The sequence below is a fragment of the Staurois parvus genome, unplaced genomic scaffold (genome assembly GCF_062004578.1).
Source record: "Staurois parvus isolate SC_StPar_1 unplaced genomic scaffold, SC_StPar_1.0 ptg000288l, whole genome shotgun sequence".
Lineage (NCBI taxonomy): Eukaryota > Metazoa > Chordata > Amphibia > Anura > Ranidae > Staurois > Staurois parvus.
In genome coordinates this window covers 2,447,354-2,469,719 of record NW_028318084.1, presented here as the reverse complement: position 1 = coordinate 2,469,719, position 22,366 = coordinate 2,447,354, and the positions used below count along the sequence as shown (strand labels likewise).

Below are 22,366 nucleotides of genomic sequence, written 5' to 3'. Positions count from 1 at the left end.
AGGTAAGGTCCTGCTGCAGAGGAGAGCTGAGCAGCCGGCTCCGGTATTCTGACACGGTGGCGGCGGCGGAAATACCGGACCGGCCGCTCCATATTCGCTCCATAAGACACACTGACATTTTCCCCCCTTTTTTTGGGGGAAAAAAGTGCGTCTTATGGAGCGAAGAATACGGTATGTCCTTTTGGCAGGCAGTATTACATACAATTGAAGAAGTAGTGCATATTAGTATTCCCCTTGACCCGAAATTCTGTTTATTGGGGCTGATAGAATTTCTGGCTCCCGCTGTAGTTTAGCGTACCATATTAATAGTCCTGTTTTATGCTCGTAAAACAATCGCTCTACACTGGAAAAACCTATCTCCCCCTGCCGTGACCTACTGGAAACATCTGGTGAATTCTGATATACCCCTTTATCGGACTACCCTAATTCTAACAGAGGGTGCCCCCACAAATTTTATAAAATTTGGTCATGTTGGCTTGATAATATTTCTACCGCCACTGCGACAGCTGATGTGGGGAATTGATTGATTGATTGATAGTCAACCAGGTGCTTTGTTTTTCTGCTGTAAGCTGGGTTCCCTTCTATATGTTATATTGTCTATAAATGATTAGGCCTTGAATATTATGTGTGGTCCCCCCTTCTTTTTGTTTTTCTCCCTTGGGTTGTTTTGAACCGTTGTTGTTTCATGCATACTCTGTTGGGCTGTGACCCTGCCCCTGTGTGGGCGTCTGTTGTCTGTATGTTTTTATATGTTTAACATAAAATAAGATTTTAAAAAATAAAAAGCTATGTGTTTAAGCCTTATCGTCTATATTTTTTAAAAAATATACGGCAAACATGGTTTCACACATATGTATTATAGCAATGAAATGTGTACAAATAAGATATAAAAATTACAAAACACCCCAATACAGTTATTTGTTCTAATTTTTTAAAAACCCGTCATGATATTTCCATTTGTGTTATGGAATTGTGTTTGTGGTTGCATAAATTAAAGCAATTAAGGACAGCTGTTTTCACTTGTTATCCATCATTTTCTTCACTCTCCACAATTATGGTTCCACTGTCCTCTTTCAGAAGTTTTCCACCTGTAATAAGAAAAAAAAAAATAATGTGGTTAAAAAAGGATCCAAAGGCTTCATAAAATATGTGAAAAATAATCTTAATTGTTTTAAAAATTGTTAAATTAAAAATTGTTGATTTCACCACTTGGGCCCCATTCACACTTAGCTTTCCGTGGGTCACACATAGTGCAGCCCATTCACATGAACGACCTTCCCTATGCATGACAAACTTGCCAAAGAAGCTCCAGTACCTTTTCAGGCGTGGTGCAGTCCACAACAAAGTGCACACCTGCTAACCACATTTGGGGTGACATTAAGAATGATTCTGCCCACAGTTCTGATACACTAAGATGTGAACGTATGGCAGATCACAGGTTCGTTGTTGGGGTTGATTAGCATATGATCTATCTGACTGATGGGTTGGGAATGGAACTTCTTTTTTGGTCCTGGGGGCAGGGCCATGCAGACATGTCCTTGGACTTTGCTGGATTCAGTTTTCAGGGTCCATTCATACAGGGTACTGTGGGACTGCGCTGAACGGAAAAATGTCTTGTCTCCTGTGTGCCCAGTTCCAGTGGTGTGTGGGCAGTGTTTGCACCATATGGTGACCTGTTGAACTTAATGAAATGTCAGTAAGGTTCGTTTAAAAAAAATAGTTAACAATCAATGAGATAGGCGCATCAGCACCAGAGAGATCATGCCAGACCACACTGTTCTGAATTAGCCCTCACACTGGTAACTCAGCACTGCACATTACAGAGGGATATTGTGGCTCTCCCTGTGTAATCAGTATCACTAGGGTAAAGAAAGCAGAAAGAATACACATAATAAGCCTTATTTTATATAGTGCCTTTAACCCCTTGCCTGCCGGACACTTCTACCCCCTTCCTGCCTACCGGACACTTCTACCCCCTTCCTGCCTACCGGACACTTCTACCCCCTTCCTGCCTACAGGACACTTCTACCCCCTTCCTGCCTACAGGACACTTCTACCCCCTTCCTGCCTACAGGGCACTTCTACCCCCTTCCTGCCTACCGGGCACTTCTACCCCCTTCCTGCCCAGGCCAATTTCCAGCTCTCAGCGATGTCACACTTTGAATGACAATTGCGCGGTCATGCAACACTGTACCCATATGACATTTTTATCTTTTTTTTAGACAGATAGAGCTTTATTTTGGTGGTATTTAATCACCTCTGGGGTTTTTTATTTTTTCTTAAACCAAAAACCGCTGAAAATTTTGAAAAAAAAAGTTTTTTCTTAGTTTTTGTTATACAATTTTGTAAATAAGTGATTTTTCCGGCACTTCTACCCCCTTCCTGCCTACAGGACACTTCTACCCCTTTCCTGCCTACAGGGCACTTCTACCCCCTTCCTGCCTACCGGACACTTCTACCCCCTTCCTGCCTACAGGACACTTCTACCCCCTTCCTGCCTACAGGACACTTCTACCCCCTTCCTGCCTACAGGGCACTTCTACCCCCTTCCTGCCTACAGGACACTTCTACCTCCTTCCTGCCTACAGGACACTTCTACCCCCTTCCTGCCTACAGGGCACTTCTACCCCCTTCCTGCCTACCGGGCACTTCTACCCCCTTCCTGCCTACAGGGCACTTCTACCTCCTACCTGCCTACCGGCACTTATACCCCCTTCCTGCCTACAGGGCACTTCTACCCCCTTCCTGCCTACAGGGCACTTCTACCTCCTTCCTGCCTACCGGCACTTCTACCCCCTTCCTGCCTACAGGACACTTCTACCCCCTTCCTGCCTACAGGGCACTTCTACCCCCTTCCTGCCTGCCGGGCACTTGTACCCCCTTCCTGCCTACAGGGCACTTCTACCCCCTTCCTGCCTACAGGGCACTTCTACCCCCTTCCTGCCTACAGGACACTTCTACCCCCTTCCTGCCTACAGGGCACTTCTACCCCCTTCCTGCCTCCAGGACACTTCTACCCCCTTCCTGCCTACCGGGCACTTCTACCCCCTTCCTGCCTACCGGGCACTTCTACCCCCTTCCTGCCCAGGCCAATTTCCAGCTCTCAGCGATGTCACACTTTGAATGACAATTGCGCGGTCATGCAACACTGTACCCATATGACATTTTTATCTTTTTTTTAGACAGATAGAGCTTTATTTTGGTGGTATTTAATCACCTCTCGGGTTTTTTATTTTTTCTTAAACCAAAAACCGCTGAAAATTTTGAAAAAAAAAGTTTTTTCTTAGTTTTTGTTATACAATTTTGTAAATAAGTGATTTTTCTCCTTCACTGATGTGCGCTAATGAGGCTGCAGTGATGGGCACTGATAGGCTGCACTGATGGGCACTGATGAGGAGGCACTGGTAGGTTGCACTGATGGGCATTGACAGGCATCACTGATGGGCACTGAAAGGCAGCACTGATACATGACACTGATATATGGCACTGATAGGCAGCACTGACAGGCACTGACTGGCACTGATAGGCAACACTGACTGGCACTGATAGGTGGCACTGATTGGCAGCACTGATAGGTGGCACTGATTGGCATTGATAGGTGGCACTGACTGGCACTGATGGGTGACATTGAAAGGCAGCTCAGATGGGCACTGATATGTGGCATTGATGTGCACTGGTATGCACTGATATGTGGACTTGATGTGGCACTGATGGGTACTGGTACGTGGCACTGATGAGCACTGACAGGTGGCACTTGTGGGGCCACACTGATCATCAGTGCCCTGATGATCAGTGTACATATCCCCTCCGCGGAAAGCCGATTACCGGCTCTCCTCTCCTCTGTCAGCGTGACAGCTCGAGAAGAGAGAAATGCCGATAACCGGCATTTCCGTGTTTACATGTGATCAGCTGTGATTGGACACAGCTGATCACATGACCGAGCCGACATCTTCGGCTCTTTCCATGATCCCCTGTGTCCGAGGGACACAGCGCACCGGCGATCGCCGCGCTGCGTGCTCCATGAGCCGCGCATGCGCAGTGAGAATGGTAGGACATCATATGACGTCCTATCAGAACGAGGGAACCGCCTTGCGCCCGTCATTTTACTATATGGCGGGCGGAAGGTGGTTAAAGGTAGCTTCTAAAAGAGAGTTACAAAAACAAGAGAAAGGCAGAGCATGTGTAATCTACAGGACTGGGCAGGAAGTTTGACAGTTTTGTGCTGCTCGGGATTAAGCTATAAATGAAAGCTATTGCTGTAACATTTAATTATAAATTACTATATAGTGTATTTTAGTACCATTTTAGCACCTTATTACCATTAGTCAGCTCCATTCAATTGTAATCATTAATTCCTTCATCCATTTCTTGTATGTAAACTTTTTACGTTTGAATTCATTTGTGTTTGTAGCACCAAATAAATAAATAAATTTTATACCAGAAACATAATTCTAGTGTCCTGATTAAAGAGAATAACATTAGTGCCACCATAATTAATTTTGATTAACCCTAAAATTTGTATGTAAACGTTTAGTTAAACCTGATTACCCTGGACTTAGTAAGCAGGAGTTTGGATTTAGATGACTTGTGGATAGAAATGTGACCCTTGGGCCCTTTTAAGGTGGACATCACTGCCATAGATTGTTCCAGTAACCCCTAATTTAATTCTGTAAAATAGTAAACAGTTATTTATAAAGTACCGGTAAAGTTATATTTTTTATATATTACCTACAGTATGTTTGAATATAAATATCATTTAAAAAAAAGTATTCCTCAAAGGTTACCTTAAAGTGGTTTTAAATCTTAGTTTTTTTTTTAAATTAAAATAATAAACATGTTTTACTTACCTGCTCTGTGCAATGGACCCCGCCAGCACTCCTGGCACGTCCTCCTCATCCAGTGCCCCCATAGGAAGCCACTTCCTATGGGGGCACTCGTCCATCTCCCATCTCCACTCCCCCATCACAGAGCTTGATTGACAGCAGTGGGATCCAATGGTTCTCAGCTGCAATTGATCTACCTAGTGAGGAGGGACAGAGCCAGCATAGCAATGGATCGCAATGGGGCTCAGCTAAGTATAAGGAGGGCTGGGAGGGGGGGATTCCAGGCACCAAAGGTCTTTTACCTTAACTCAGAGAATGCATTACATTAAAAATCTTAAAGTGGTATTAAAGGCAATTTTTTTTGTTTTAAAATAGCAAACATGTTATAGTTACCTGCTCTGTGCAGTGGGTTTGCACAGAGCAGCCCCGATTCTTCTCTTTTCTGGTCCCCCGCTGGCGCTCCTTGCCTTTCCCTTCTGCCGAGTGTTCCCAGAGCAAGCAGCTTGCTCTGGGGGCACCCAAGCAGGCTTACTCTCTAGCCGCTGCTCTGCATGTCCATTCACACACAGAGCTATGGCTCGGCCCCACCCCCTTCTCTCCTTATTGGCTCACTGGCTGTGATTGACAACAGTGGGATCCAATGGCTCCAGCTGCTGCCTCAACCAATGAGGAGGGAGAGTCCCTGGATAGTATTAGGGGGGGCTGAAGCACACAGACGTTTTAGTGATATTGTACTACACAGCACTTACATAGTGCCGACAGTTTGCTCAGCGCTTTACGTTTGAATAGATATATATGGTCTACAGCACACTTGTTACTTTGAACTGATAATCATCCACTATCCACTAGTCTTATTACTTTTAATTACATGATGTTTACTAATATTATTTTTATCATCATTGCCAGTGTTATTACTACGATTATTTTTATACATTTTATTTAAAAAAAAAATTATTTATCTACATTTGCAGATGATATATTCATGTATTTTAAATTTTTTATTTGCTTTGTCTCTTAGTTCATGTATGTATCTTTGTATATGTGTATATCCATGTGTATATATGTATGTATATGCGTTTATAAAAACTACAAAAGATTGCACTTTAAATAACCCCCTCCAACCCCCTCCAACCCAATTGCACTTTAAATAACCCCCTCCAACCCCTCATCTTATAACAAGCAGAGGAGGTGGAGCTTTGCTCCCAAGGCATCTAGCCCTTGTTATTTACTACTTGACCTTCATACAGGTTGGTCATCAGCTCTGAGGAAAGGGACTCGTCCCCGAAACGCGTCAGCAATTTGACCGCACCGACAGTGAGAACACCTTGCCTGCCGTTGTGGCCATGGTCATTTTTCTATGCTTTTTAGATACATGCTTTGTCTGTGAGTATGTTTTTATTTTTTCACTCCTCACAATAAACCTTGGACAATGCACTAGGTGTGTGCGCCACCTGTTTTCTCTCTATCCAGTGGCTGATTTCCCCGTCTGAGGAGGGCTGCACCCCTGAAGCATTTCCTTTGGTTGTCGCTTTCCTGGTACCCTTGGCTTCCCTTTTGGCTGTGCATATCCTGAGGCGCTGGAGAGTACATACGATATCCAATGTACCTTGGACCCAACTTACATGACGGGCACGGGAGTTTTAGATTGGCAGTTGATAGCCAAACTTTGTCTCCAATCTTCAGAGGAGGGTTTCCTCTCCGTTTACTGTCATAGTGTTTCTTATAATCAGCATGGGATTCAGTATAGACTCTCGGAGGACTTTACAGTTCTGTAGCATGGAGAGTCTGTCCTGTACTGCGGGTACCAAAGCTTCAGGAATGGTGTCAGGTATGGAGGAAGGGTGGAATCCATAACTGGCCTAAAATGGCGACTGGTTTGTGGCAGAATGGACTGAGTTGTTGTAGGCAAATTCTGCCAATGGGAGTAGAGATGCCCAATCATCCTGAGAAAAGGCAAATAAACACCGTAAATATTGCTCCAAAGTCTGGTTCGTTCGCTCTGTTTGCCAGTTACTCTGAGGATGGTAGGCGGACGATAAGCACCTTCAGGGCTTTGCAGAGGGCTCTCCAGAACCTGGACGTAAACTGCACCCCTCGGTCTGAGATGATATTACTGGGCAGACCATGTAACCTGACAATCTCTTTGATGAAGATTAGTGCAGTCTCTGGTGCAGATGGCGTACCCACCATTGGTAAAAAGTGGGCCATCTTGAATAGCCGATCCACTACTACCAGAATGGTAGTAAACCCTTCTGAGGGCGGCAAATCCACAATGAAGTCCATTGCGACCATCTCTCAGGGAAGATCAGGAATGGGCAGGAGTCTCAGCAACCCTCAGGCCTTAGCTTTGTCTCCTTTGTTCCGCAGAAACACTGTGCACGACTTCACATAAGCTCTACAGTTATGTTTCAGGTTGGGTCACCAGAAGGATCACTGGATTAGTTCCATTGTCTTACGGGCTCCAAAGTGTCCAGCCAGTTGATGGTCATGAAAAGCCCTTAACACTTGAGACCTCACTTCTTGGGGTACAAAGATTTTTTCCTTGTGCCACAGAAGACCATCCTGCCTTCTAAGCGAATTTTGTTCAGCTTCAGGGCATAGTGCAGAGGCTTGCTTGATCAAAGACTTTAGGCTGGGTTGGATCAGCAAAAAATTTTGGGCCGACAAAAAGGTGTTGGGGGGAGAAGGCTCCTCTGGGTCCGGGAACATGCGGGAAAGGGCATCTGCCTTCCCGTTCTTGGATCCTGGGCGGTAGGTCATGTGGAAGTTAAACCTGGAGAAGTATAAAGCCCATCTAGCCTGTCAAGGTCTTAGGCGCTTGGCGGACCTTAGATACTCCAGATTTTTATGATCTGTGAAAATCATAATTGGGTGGCTGGCTCCTTCCAAGAGATACCTCCATTCTTCGAAGGCTATTTTAATCGCTAAAAGTTCCCTATCTCCCACATCGTAGTTCTTTTCGGCTTGGCTCAGTTTTCTAGAACAAAAGGCTATTGGGTGAAGCAGAGCCTTTGGGCCCTGGCGCTGGGAGAGTACGGCACCTGTAGCAACTTCAGATGCGTCTACCTCCAGGATGAAAGGGAGTGTTGGCTCTGGATGCTGTGACACAGGAGCGGAGGTGAATTGATCTTTTAATTGCTCGATTGCTTTCTGAGCTTCCTGGCGCCAGCAAAATCATGTATGCTGGTGGGTAAGTTGAGTAATAGGGGCAATGATTGTGGAAAAGCCCTTAATAAATTTCCTGTAAAAGTTGGCGAAACCCACAAATCTTTGGACCCCTTTCCTGTCTGAAGGTGCAGGCCAATCCAGGATAGCAGATACTTTCTGAGGGTCCATGGAGATCCCCTCGGTGGAAATTATGAGCTCCAGGAACTGAATGGACTGCTTCTCAAACTCACACTTCTCCACCTTGGCGTACAAGCCATGCATCCTTAGAGTGTTTTTAGCACTTTCCTAACGTGATCCCGATGGAGTTCCAGTGAGGTAGAGAAAATTAGGATATCCCCTAGGTAGACAATCACAAAAAGGTCTAGATATTCTCTAAAGATGTTGTTCACAAAATTTTGGAACGTAGCAGGGGCATTACATAGCCCAAATGGCATCAATAAATATTAAAAATGTCCAAAGCGTGTTCTGAAGGCTGTCTTCCACTCATCGCCCTCTCTTATATGGACTAAATTGTAGGCCCCCCGTAAGTCCAATTTAGTGAAGACTCGGGCTGTTCGAAATCTCTGAAATAACTCGGGCACCAGAGGAAGAGGCTACCGGTTTTTGATGGTAATTTTATTAAGTTCCCTGTAGTCAATGCATGGTTTAAGAGACCGATCTTTTTGTTCTACAAAGAAAATACCAGCCCTGGCAGGAGAGGAGGAGCGGTGGATGAATCCTTTAGCGAGATTCTCATCTAGATAGTGCCGGAGGGCTTCCAGTTCAAGCTCAGATAATGGGAAAATTCACTCAAATGGTATTTCTGCTCCTGGGAGTATCTCAATTGGGCCATCATAAGACGGATGAGAAGGCAATGTGTTGGCCTTCTTTTTATCAAACACATTGAGGAAGTCATGGTAGTTAGAGGGAACTAGTTGACTGGCCTCTGGTGAAGGTAGGACTAAGAGACACACGGAAGAATTGGTGGGTGTAGGGGCACCACAGTGTTGTAGATAATATTCTAAAGAAAAGATGATTTCCTTCTTGAGCCAATTCATCTGTGGGTTGTGGGCTTGCAACCAGGGTATTCCTAGGATGGCTGGAAACATGGGTATCTGATCACGTCAAAAGGAATAAACTCCTGATGGCCAGAGTCGGTGGTTGCAAGAATAGGAATGGTTTCCTGGGTAACAGGTCCGGAACTCGGAGTAGTGCCATCCGCAAGTAAGACGTCAAGTCTGTGTTTCTGAGGCAGAAGAGGGATGTGTAAGTCCTTGGCCTATTGGATGTCTAAGAAACAGCTACAAGCTCCCAAGTCAATGACTGCCCGCAACTTGACATTCCTTCCAGCCACCTGCATGACATGGGGAGAATGACATGGGTTGTTGAAGTCCCGGATAGCTGAAGGTACGAAGGATGAGGCTGGCTGGACTTACTTGGGTGTACTGGGCAGTTACGCAGGAAGTGGCCCGTGGCCCCACAGTAAAGACAGAGGTTGCCTTGCTGTCTGCATAGCCTTTCTTCCGGAGTTAGGGCAGGTCGGAAAAGGCCGATTTGCATAGGTTCTACCTCCGAATTGTTGATGGGTTGCGGAGCAAGTGCAGGAGCCATTGGCCCTGGAACTTTTGGCAGAACCCAAGTGGGCCGAAATGTCTGAGTACATTCAGCGCATCTTTCTCGTAGACGCCGATCCAACCAGGTAGAGAGCAGGATAAGATTCTCCAAGGAGGATGGAGCTTTCACCCTAGCTAACTCATCCTTGAGGGACTCGGACAGGCCTTGGCGGAACTGGTACTTCAGTGCTGCATCGTTCCAACCGGTGTCTGCAGACCATTTACAAAACTCCACTATGTAGTCCTCCACAGGCCGCCGACCTTGTAGTAGAGCATGGAGGATGGACTCAGCAGTGGAGGTCTTCTGGGGATTGTCGTAGAGGGCAGCCATGGCTTCAAAAAATTCATTCACTGATTTGAGTGCTGGGCTCTTTTGTTCCAGAAGACTATGTGCCCAAGACTGAGGTTCTTCAGACAAGAGGGAGATGATGAACCCAACCTTGACCTCTTCCAGAGAAAAGGTCCTGGGTTGCAGAGCAAAATATAATTCACAGGCATTCTTAAAAGCTCTGAACTTACGTCGATCCCCGAGAAAACATTCCGGAGTAGGAACACTGGGTTCCGGAGGTGGTAACACAATAGCAGGAGTGGTGGCAGGAGACTGACTGGCAGGTGCAGCTACTGGGTTGGAACTGGTGGAGGGATACTGGTCCGCGGAAGTAGAGAGGGAGTGAAGATGCCCTTCTAGCTGGAAGTATCCTTGCCGTAAATCCTTCACTGCTTGGGTAAGTGCCGTCATCTGTTGGCACAGGGCCTCTAGTGCGGAAGCGCCTCTCTCGGCCTCGGACATACTGGCTGGATGATACTATCACGTACCTGGTGATGGAGGCCAATGGAGAGAGGGCTTCCCTTGCGGCTAAGTTCCGGACTCCCCTGAGAGTGGGACAGCGGGAGTCAGGCCCAAAGTTGCACAGGTCGTCTGTAGGAGTGCTGGTTGGTGGTCCACTCAGAAGCACAGCTGCTGCACAGAGATAGGTCTTCAGAGAGGACCTGTGCGTGGTATGCAAGCCTTCCGGGATTTGGATGTTTACTGGGTAGTCAGTTCAAGCCAAGGTCAGGTACCAGGTGGGAATCAGAGCAGACGTAGTCAGATGGGAAAGCCGAGGTCATTCACAGAGGAGTGAGAGAGAGAGAATCTGTAAGCCAAGCCGGGGTCAGATCAGGGGTAAATCAGAGTAGACAGGTCCAGGAGCAAGCCGAGTCGGTAACAGGAAATCACAAGTCAAAATCACAGGAAACAGGAACCAGGGACAGGGCACATGGAACTAGAGATCATCCAGCAACCACAGGAAGTGATGAGCCTCCTTATAAAGGCCGTCTGGCACCAGACTGAAGCTGATGTGTACTTCTGCAGCCATGTAGAGTATTGGCAGAAATGCCAGATCTTCCAGAACTCCTGCCGTGGAGAGGACCCTGACACATAGTGAAGTGATGTGATCGCAGCCAGAGAGCATGAACCAAGAAGGAAGACAGGGAGAAGATGGAAGTGCCCAGGATCTGCTCAAATAGAGCAGCGTTGGATGGCTATATTTGACAGATCTGTCATAATGCAGTGCATACTAGCACATTATTGCCTAAACCTCCTGAGGGCCCATAAAAAAAGTAACTGAGCTGAATACTAGTGTAAACACATTCCTGGTTACATGCATGGAAACAAGCCTGGACTTGCCAAAGGGCACACCGAACATTTGCCCAGTGCGTTGGGGACGGCGGGATTAAGAGAGAGGCCTGTTGATGTTGCACAGCAGGAGGGAAGCGGCGACCGAAGTCTGGCCGGAGCTAACACAGACCGCGGCCGCCTCTCACCTTCCGCTGTACGGCTATGCCCAAAGCAGGGCTCCAGCGACAGGCAGGAAGTGCCGCTGAGGACACAGGCACCTCCCTGGCTGGCCGCTGCACACAGCCACAATGAAGGAACAACGGCGGCCTCTCTCCTTCACCCGCCAGCACACTGACAACTTGGCAGTGGATTTGTCTCTTTGCTAGGTGAGCTGTCTCTTTGCTGAACGGGCTTTCTCTTTACTGGATGGTTCTGTCTCTTTGCTGGGCAGGATGTTTTTGCTGGGTAGGATGTTTCTGCTGGATAGGCTGTCTCTTTGCTGGATGGGTTGTCTATTTGCTAGTTGGGGCTGTCTCTTTGCTGGACAGGATGTCTCTGTGCTGGACAGGCTGTCTCTTTGCTGGATGAGCTGTGTCTTTGCTAGGCAGGATGTCTCTTTGCTAGTTGGGATGTCTCTTTGCTATATGGGGATGTCTATTTTCTGGATTGGTGTGTTTCTTTGCTATATGGGGATGTCTGTTTGCTGGACTGAGCTGTCTCTTTGCTATATGGGGATGTCTCTTTATTGGATTGGGATGTCTCTTTGCTGGATTGGGATGTCTCTTTGCTGGATTGAGCCATCTCTTTGAATATATAAGGGGCACTGTGATTAGATCTCTATGGGCATTGTAATGTAAAGGGGCATTATGATAGAAAGGGGACTGCGCTATAAAGGGACACTGTAATCAATACAGTGCCCCTTTATATCACAGTGCTCCTTTACAATACAGTGCAGATGACCAACTCCGTGAATATTCCATCACCAACTGCCCCGCAAACATGCCCTTGCATTCACCCGCCCTGGAAAAATTGGCTGCTCAGTCTAAAATGCCCAGGCCTATTTTGTGTCCCAGTCCAGGCCTGCATGGAAATATCTGTGTTTACAACCACGGTGCCATTTATTGTGAATTACAGAATGATAAATTACTGCAAATTTCTATTATTTTGTTAATGGTTTGTACTGAGTCATTTGTAAGTATTTCAGTAATACATCACTTAATGGTAGTCTTAAGAACTCAGCTCTCAGGAGGCACTTCAGAAATTATTCCTGTAACAAAAGCATCACCAGATATGTGTTGTACCCTCATTAGTATTCATTAAACTCATTTCCTGTTTTCTATCCATATAAATGATCCTTCTTCATAATGTTGGTTTATTTTGTATTAGATCCTTACCATAAAGGCTAATTTGCATTGTCGTTTAGTGTCCACAAAAGATGAAATATTTCACCCTGATAGAAAAGCTGTAATCTAATATAAACAACACATCAAAAGAATATTTTCATTTGTGGAATAATTTAGCTGCATTTGGAAGTAACTACAACCAGTAGCATGTTTATTTATAGTGTGTCTAACAATGCCTATTCTCTCTCTTACAACATACATATGGGGATTGAACATTTATTTTATATAGTTAAAAGCATGGGACTCACAAGCACTCACAAGCACTGCTGGGTGGCTGGGTCAAGATGTTACAATCACCCATCTTTATTTTTTTATTTTATTTTTTTTTACAAGCCACCATCTTGTTCAGACTTCAGATACCATGGCAGTAGAGAGCTCATCTAAGCTCCACCATGTGCAGTTTCACATGACTCAATCAAGGGGAGGACTACCCCTCACTGTGCATTGCTGCTGTATTTGAAGTCTGGTAAGTGGACTTTAGGGAGAAAAGAAGGAGATTTGTACTGGGGGGTAGACTGTATAGGGGGAGATCTGTAGGTGGGATGGGGGGTTTGTACCACGGTGGGATTTGGTGAGAAGGTCTGCATTAGAAGGGAGAAGAAATCTGTAATTAGAAGATTGGTGAGGGAAGGGAGGGTGAGGTCTGTACTGGTGGAAATTTGAGCCCACATCTGTACTGAAGGGAATTGGGGGGTAGACTGTATAGGGGGAGATCTGTAGGTGGGATGGGGGGTTTGTTCCATGGTGGGATTTGGCAGGAAGGTCTGCATTAGAAGGGAGGAGAAATCTGTAATTAGAAGATTGGTGAGGGAAGGGAGGGTGAGGTCTGTACTGGTGGAAATTTGAGCCCACATCTGTACTGAAGGGAATTGGGGGGTAGACTGTATAGGGGGAGATCTGTAGGTGGGATGGGGGGTTTGACCACGGTGGGATTTGGTGAGAAGGTCTGCATTAGAAGGGAAGAGAAATCTGTAATTAGAAGATTGGTGAGGGAAAGGAGGGTGAGGTCTGTACTGGTGGAAATTTGAGCCCACATCTATACTGAAGGGAATTGGGGGGTAGACTGTATAGGGGGAGATCTGTAGGTGGGATGGGTGGTTTGTTCCATGGTGGGATTTGGCAGGAAGGTCTGCATTAGAAGGGAGGAGAAATCTGTACTTAGAAGATTGGTGAGGGAAGGGAGGGTGAGGTCTCTACTAGTGGAAATTTGAGCCCATGTCTGTACTGAAGGGAATTGGGGGGTAGACTGTATAGGGGGAGATCTGTAGGTGGGATGGGGGGGTTTGATCCATGGTGGGATTTGGCGGGAAGGTCTGCATTAGAAGGGAGGAGAAATCCGTACTTAGAAGATTGGTGAGGGAAGGGAGGGTGAGGTGTCTACTAGTGGAAATTTGGGCCCACATCTGTACTGAAGGGAATTGGGGGGTAGACTGTATAGCGGGAGATCTGTAGGTGGGATGGGGGGTTTGAGCCATGGTGGGATTTGGCGGGAAGGTCTGTATTAGAAGGGAGGAGAAATCTGTACTTAGAAGATTGGTGAGGGAAGGGAGGGTGAGGTCTCTACTGGTGAAAATTTGGGCCCACATCTGCACTGAAGGGATGTTATACATTCCTGTCTCCTGCTCTCTGTGTGTACTTCTGATCCCTGCACTCTGTGCCTTACACACTCCTGACCCCTGCACTGTGTGTTACACACTCTGGATCCCTGCACTCTGTGCCTTACACACTCCTGACCCCTGCACTGTGTTACACACTCTGGATCCCTGCATTATGTGTCTTACACACTCCTGACTCCTACACTCTGCATTACACTCCTGAACCGTGTGATATCTGTTTTATGCACTCATAACTCCTGTGGTCTTTGTGTCACATAATTCCAATCCCATCCCTACTGTATGTGTTTTATGCACCCCTGACCTTATGCTCTCCTAACCCCTATGCTCTGTGCGTTTCACACTCCTGCACTTTGCATTCAGCACTTCTGAAGCTTGTGCTCTGTGTCTTGTGCTCTCCTGTCTTTGCATCATGTAATCCTGACCCTTGCGTTCTGTGTGTTATGCACCCCTGACCTCCATGCAGTATGCACTCCTGACCCTGATTCTCTGTGCATTACATACTCCTGACCCCCATGCAGTATGCACTCCTGACCCTGATTCTCTGTGCATTACATACTCCTGACCCCCATGCTCTGTGCATTATGCATTCCAGACCTCTGCACTCTAAGTGCATTATATATTCCTGAGCCCGATACACTTTATGCTATGTTATATATTACATACTCAAAGTATTTATTTTCTCAGCAGTTGCAGGTTGCTACGTTGTCACTATTTTAATAAAGTTCTTATTTAAATGAGGCTGTGTGCTGAAAAAGCTTATGTAGTGAAAGAGTTTATTTGTTTTTTATGATAGTGCTGAGGTTTATTTGTGTAATGTAAACAGGATATTTGTAGGTTGGTGCAGTCTGCTTTCTCCACTGTAGAGGGTGCTCGACCACCGCGGTACTGCAGCCGGTGAGGAAGTCAAGAGAAACCTGGTTTCTCTATGGTTTCCTGGCCCATGAGGCAGCTGTCAGACACCGCCCGGCGGGATCTCTAGTGATCCACAGAACGGGATTCCCCAGGACGCGGAGTCTAAGTCCCAGTCTGCCTTTTCACCAGAGCCCCTGATGGTGGGGATGTACTTGGTGCAAGACTGAAACTAGGTCGCGACCCCTGAGTGCACCCAACAGTGGTAGAGGGGTCCCGCTGAGGGTATGTGCCGGGGGGGTGAGCCTGATGTGAAGAGGCTGACAGGTCCCGAGCGGGATGGATGGATGACAGGAGTGAGCGTGGTCAGACTAGCTGGGTCGGTAACGGTGGAGGAAGATAGCTACCAAGCAGTAGTCGGAGAGTAGCCGGGTCACGAACCAAGGTTCAGCAACAGGAGGTTCAATAATAATAAGGGCAGGCAGAGGAATAGTGAGGGACGAGCCAGGGGTCAGAGCAGGAGAAGGTCAACACGAATCAGAACAGGCAGGGTCGGCAACAAGGAACGCACTTCAGGAACACAGGTAACAGGAACTAGACCTTGCGGCAATCTGAACACCGCCTAGCCAGTTTAAATAGTGCGCCCTGCACCGTCATAGGTGCCAGGCGCGCACCCGCGTGCGCATGCGTGGCCGCAATTGCCGCCGCGGACGCCCAGGTCCTAATGCCGGCACATTGATGCGCCTAAGCAATCTGCGCATGCACAGACAGGGGCAGGTTAGGGACATGCCATTTCCATTGAGACTGGACTGGCAAGGCCATTTTCCACCCTCTAAAACAGACGCTGTTGCTGCATTTCCAAATTACACAGAACTGTGTTTCCTGGTGGGGGTGTTCTCCCGCTAGGCTGTTTGTAAGTTGATTATTCTCTTCAATACAAATTTTGGGTTACTTGCAACTGGACTTGGTGTTACCACTACCGCAGTACCCCACTGCACCTACTCACATTTTAATGGCTTCAGTACAATTAATATATACAGTATCCAGCACTAAATTCATTTTGCACAATTCATGCTTAGATAACAATATTAGATATCAAGGGATAATTCTACATGTTTGCAAAATGTCATTTTTTAGTATATAAAGTGACAGAATTAAAAAGTGAAATAACCAAAGAGACAAAGTGTTTAAACATTTAATTACATCTGCAGTTGTGATCCATAAACCTATCTAGGTGGTCTTACATTAACCTCCCTAGCGGTCTGATTATTTCAGATTTTTGGTGCTGAAAGCGGTACCATTATTTTACATGGAAATATGTAGTTTTTTTATTGTAGGCTGTAATTTTTAGGAATAACTCACTGACATCTGTCCGAACAAGAGTCTAGTAAACATCCCGGGTAGGATAAAACTTGAAACACGAAATCATAAATTATAATCTAATAAATAATCATAAAAAATAATATAATATTAATAAATTTAATTCAATAATATAATAAAACCAAAAACACTGAAATGTGAAATATAGCGCCAAGTTCGCACATCACTGAGCAAAGTCGCAAAATTCTTTTCAGTGTCTGATGATGAATTTCCCCCACGAATCATTATCACTCAATTCTGCAAGTGGTTCTGATTTACTATCGCTGTTCTCTAGCTGGTCTAAACCCGCTTTTGACCTAAAGGGACGCTTTTTGGACGCCATGGACTTTTCCCAGTTTCCAGGCAGAAGGAACAATCAAAATGCAGGCAGGGGACAGGACAAAGTAGTAGGGACAAAATGTATGTGAAATGCTTTGAAACAGCAATGTTTTGCTATGTAATAATCGTTTTAAAAAAATGAAATTTTTTAAAAATTTCAAATTTGCCGCCGGTTCCGGCGCCCGTACGTGCTGACGTCACAGGGACCGGAACACAGAAGCCGGATGCCGGCATCGGCCAGAGGAGATGGCTGGGGACGCTGCAGGGGACACATCGCGGGAGCGCAGGACAAGGTAAGTCCTGCAGGGACTCCCTAAGCAACGCCGCATGGTAAGCCCGAGTGTAGCTCGGGGGGGTCACCGCTTTTGGTACTGAAACTTTACCCCGAGCTACACTCGGGAATACCGCCAGGGAGGTTAATGTTCAATCTACAGTATATGGTGTGGATATACTTTGTTGTGTACATTGAGCATGCATTATGTCTCCTGCCTCCTATAACAATCAATAGCCTTCCTATAAGAACAAAAAGGGTATTTACTATGTATGCATGCATCTATGTCCCAACTGGGATACCTTCTTTGGAGAGGCTCTATAGCTCCCAGCAGCCTCACAGGAAAGATCTCCATGGATTGTGGATAGGCAAGCAGCAGGGGAGGGCAACATTTTAGGAAATAACTGTTCTAAAAGTACAGGTATCCTTTAAGCTGGTCTTTTTTTTACAGCTATTTCAAAACCATTAAAAAATTCATTTTTAAAGTCTGCTCACTCACTATGCTCTCCTATATACTTTTGAGAAAAGAGGTTGTTCTGATGTTTATTGTAGTCTGCTGCCATCTTGCGGCAAAATTGTATATTTCAAGACTGGGGTAAAATAATTGTATTGTTTTGAGTCTTAAAGTAAATACCTGTTATTACAAAAATACAGCGACTGCCATAACTGGCCTCCATCTGAAAATGCTAGTCATCTGACTTTTATGCTGACTGGCTGTAATCATTGTACATTCTTAAGCCTACAATACGTATACATATTATCCACTTTGCCTCCAGAAGATTTACTCCCCTTTCTGACCAGGCCATTTCTTGCTATTCGGCACTATTTCAATTGGTAATTGCATAGTCATGCAATGCTGTACCAAAACGAAATGTATGTCCACTTTTTTTCCACATAAATAGAGCTTTCTTTTGATGGTATTTGATCACCTCTCGGTTTTTTTATTTTTTGTGTTATAAACAAAAAAAAGACTGAAAATGTAGAAATTTTTTTTTTCTAATTTCTGTTATAAAAAAATATCCAATAAACTCAAATATCTTCATAAATTTAGGCCAAAATGTATTTTACTACATGTCTGGTAAAAACATCCCAATAAGTGTATATTAATTGGTTTATGTGAAAGCTATAGCGTCTACAAACTATGGTATAGATACTGGAAATTACGCCAATTTTTGCTATACAGCGCTGCGCTAGTTTAACTGACAGTTGCGCAGTCATGCAATACGGTACATAAATTAAAATTTTGATTTTCATGTGTATGCTCGTGACAATTTTAAAACCATAGTGGCTGTGGTCGCTCACTGTCAGACACTGCCCGGTGGGATCTCTAGTGATCCACAGAACGGGATTCCCCAGGACGCTGAGTCTAAGTCCCAGTCTGCCTTTTCACCAGAGCCCCTGATGGTGGGGATGGACTTGGTGCGAGACTGGAACCAGGTCACGGCCCCTGAGTGCACCCAACTGTGGTAGAGGAGTCCCGCTGAGGGTATGTTCCAGGGCTGAGCCTGATGTGAAGAGGCTGACAGATCCAGGTCCCGAGCGGGATGGATGGATGACAGTCAGGAGAGAGCGTGGTCAGACTAGCCGAGTTGGTAACGGTGGAGGCAGATAGGTACCAAACAGTAGACGGAGAGTAGCCGGGTCACGAGCCAAGGTTCAGCAATGGGAGGTCCAATAATAATAAGGGCAGGCAGAGGAATAGTCAGGGACGAGCCAGGGGTCAGAGCAGGAGAAGGTCAACCCCCCACCTCACCCCCTCGGTCTCCGCCCTAATCACACACCTACTGAGCGACAAATCAGACTGGATGTCGCTCCACTTCCTTAAACTGAACCTCTCCAAAACCGAGTTTCTTGTCTTCCCCCCAGCCTGGACACCACCCCCCATTGACTTCTTCACATCCAACAACGCCACCATCAAACCCGCCCTGCAGGCCAGAGTACTTGGTGTCATTCTGGACTCCAACCTATCCTCCCAGCCCCAAGTCCAATCTTTAACAAACTCATGCAGACTCCACCTCCGCAACATCGCCAAAATCCGCACGTTCCTAACCCCAGAAACCACTAAACAGCTCATCCACTCCCTCATCATATCACGACTCGACTACTGCAACTCCCTCCTCACTGGCCTGCCTCGCCGCTGGCTATCCCCGCTTCAGTCCATCCTGAATACGGCTGCCAGACTCATTTACCTTTCCAACCGCTCTGTTTCCGCCACCCCCCTCTGCCAATCCCTCCACTGGCTTCCGATTGCACAACGGATCAAATTCAAAATCCTAACACTGACGTACAAAGCCGTCCACCATACTGCCCCGAACTACATCACCGACCTAATATCCAAGTACCGCCCAGCACGCACACTCCGCTCCTCACAAGACCTCCTTCTCTCTAGTTCCCTGGTCTCCTCCTCCCATTCCCGCCTCCAGGACTTCTCCAGGGTGTCACCCATCCTCTGGAACTCCCTACCCCAACCCATCAGATTATCACCTACTATCCTCTCCTTTAGGCGCACCCTGAAAACCCATCTCTTCAGGGAAGCCTACCCCACCCCCTGCTAACTTGCCGACCTCCTCCACTCTTCCTACCACTCCATCCCCCACAGCTATCTCCTCCTGTACCACTATCCCCTCCCTCCTAGATTGTAAGCTCCAAAGAGCAGGGCCCTCGATCCCCTCATGTTTTGCATTGTATTGTTATTGTTCTGTCACATGTTCTGCCCCCCTTTGTAATGTACAGCGCTGAGCGAACTATTGGCGCTTTATAAATACTGTATAATAATAATAATAACACGAATCAGGACAGGCAGGGTCGGCAACAAGGAACTCACTTCAGGAACACAGGTAACAGGAACAAGACCTTGTGGCAATCTGATCACCACCTGGCCAGTTTAAATAGTGCGCCCCGCACCGTCATTGGTGCCAGGCGTGCACCCGCGTGCGCGAGTGCGCATGAGCGTCCGCAATTGCCGCCGCGGACGCCCAGGTCCTAATGCCTGCACATTGGTGCGCCTAGGCTATCTGCGCATGCGCAGACCTGTGCGCCGCGGCGAGACCCACGGTCCCTGACACTCAGGATCATGGAGGACACATGAGGCCAGTAGCCTATTTTTCAACAGTAGTGCCAAGTCCGGTACAGGGCATGCCGGCATGTCTGATAGCCCTGGCCGTTTGTGCCTTGGTGGTGGAAGACTCCATGAGTGTGACTCTGAGACATAAAACCATCCTTCACACTGCCCATCATGTACTTTATGTCCTTAAGAACCTCTCTACGCAACACATGACAACTCAAAGGGCAAGTGGTTATGAAGTGATTTTAACATCAACTGCTAATTTAGAAGTAACCTATGCAGGTTCTAACTCAGGTCCCTTAGCTATGCTAAATAGTTTGTTAGGGATAAAGGGTGAAACTGATAATCCACCTGAGGAACATGACTGTGTTCAGGTAGTACATAAGGACACCACTCTTTGAATAGACATGCAACAAAAAGGGTTGGCATTAGATGCAAATGATCTAATGTCAAAGGGAGGTATAACAGGACTCCCACAGTGCACAGCTCCATGGCATAGGACATTGGGGTTGGTAGGTAGTGAGAGATGAAATAAAGACACATTTTTTGCAAAGGAAGTCATCCCAGGAAGCCTGGTAAGCATAGACTTAGACATAGGACCAGCATCTACCTCAAAGGTTATACAACAGGTAGCCAAACTGACAAGCATTGATTGGAAGTTACACATACCCTACCATCCACAGAGTTCTGCTCAGATAGAATGGGCAAATAGGACTCTGAAGGAAAAACTAATGAAGGAAACAGGTGGGATATTTAAGGGATGGGACTTGTACCTGCCAGCTGTTCTGGCTGAGATAAGGATGACACCTAATAAAGTCACCAAATTTTAACCTTTTTGAAATTTTTATGGGCAAGCCATTCCCCACCCCCTGGACAAGGGGTCCTTTGGTAGTTACTGTATGCCAGGTGATTTAGAATTGATCCAGGAAAGATATGTCCAGGAATTGATTAGGGTGTCGAATGGTGTATACGTTGATGTCTCTCTCTCTCGTTTCCTTTTGTCCCATAGATGATCCAACCCAACCGTACAAGCCAGGAGATCGGGTAGTGGTTAAGGAACTTCTCAGACTCAAGACTGTAGATCTGCTGTATGGGCAACCCACCATAGTGACGACTGTGACAATGTTAGGGATCTGGGTATGACCAGAAATGTGTGGACTGACACAGGGAAGTAGCAGGCTTCAGGAACACAGGTGTAGTCAGACAAGCCGGGTCGGTAACGGTGGAGGCAGATCAGTAGAAAGCAGCAGGCAAAGAGTAAATGGGTCACAAGCCAAGGTACAGCAACAGGTGGTCAAACAGCATAGGAGTAGGCAGAAGAATAGTCAGGGACGAGTCAGGAGTCAGAGCAGGAGAAGTCAGCAGAGGTCAGGATCGGCAACAAATCAGATAGGCAGAGGAACAGGAACACAGGATACAAGGTACAGGGGCTCATGGGAAACAACACCAAGGCACTGATCACAGGCCTGGTCCTGCTTAAATACACCTCCTGCAATCAGCCTCAGGTGATGGCCTGATTGCAGGAGTGAGATTCTGGCTGCTGAGAGAACCCGCTGGCCAGCCTTGGTACTGCAGCCCACAAGGCAGGTGAGTCCCACCACCATTGGCGAGTCCATTCCTGACAGACAAGAACCACAGTTCTGACTGCTGATTACAATGTCTGGATACATGCTTCTAGAGTAAAGAGGATCCCGGAACCAAAAAAAATAGGAGCAACAGAGGGAACAAGAAAAGGAAACAGACCTATCAATGCTCTCCAATCTTCAGGATGCTGCTTCATCCAGAGACAGCCTGGAAGAACTTTCTTTTGATCGGTTGTCTCTCAGGGATAACTTTTTCAGTGGTTTATTGGGCTCGCCACTGCTACTATCACCCAGGAGAATGGCCACCAGTCTGTGGCCACAACAGTAAGACTGTGAATGACACTGAACTAATAAAAAAAGAGCAGAAAAGATCATTGACTAAAAATATGTCACTACTGAAATTTAAGCACAGGTATGCCAAACTCCCGGGATTCGAGAGTTGTTGGGTTTGCAGTATGCTCCACTATGAAACCATGAACATTCCTTTGTATGCTGCACCAAAAAATGTAACATCAATGTTTATTGGTAATCTGAGTAACATCCTTACACATGTTACTACAACGCCTAAATTTGAAGTGTTGGGAGTTATGATGGAACCTGAATGGTGTTTTCATTTAGGCAACTAATCAAATGAAGGAAAGAATTTTGTAGTAAGTCTAAACTTAATGTCAATGGGAAAGTACATGAGGATAGTAACTT

The 22,366-nt window shown here is 46.3% G+C and overlaps 1 protein-coding gene across 1 annotated transcript in view; it reads right to left on the bottom strand.

Annotated features, from left to right (window-relative positions):
• Positions 1-838: 838 nt before the first annotated feature.
• PPP1R17 (protein phosphatase 1 regulatory subunit 17) overlaps positions 839-22,366 on the bottom strand; it is a 51,094-nt gene continuing 29,566 nt past the window's right edge. The window contains exon 5 of the mRNA XM_089682389.1: positions 839-1,088. Within this exon, the coding sequence (XP_089538515.1) occupies positions 1,024-1,088 (65 nt within the window). The 3' untranslated portion in view covers positions 839-1,023. The remainder of the gene's footprint in view (positions 1,089-22,366) is intronic.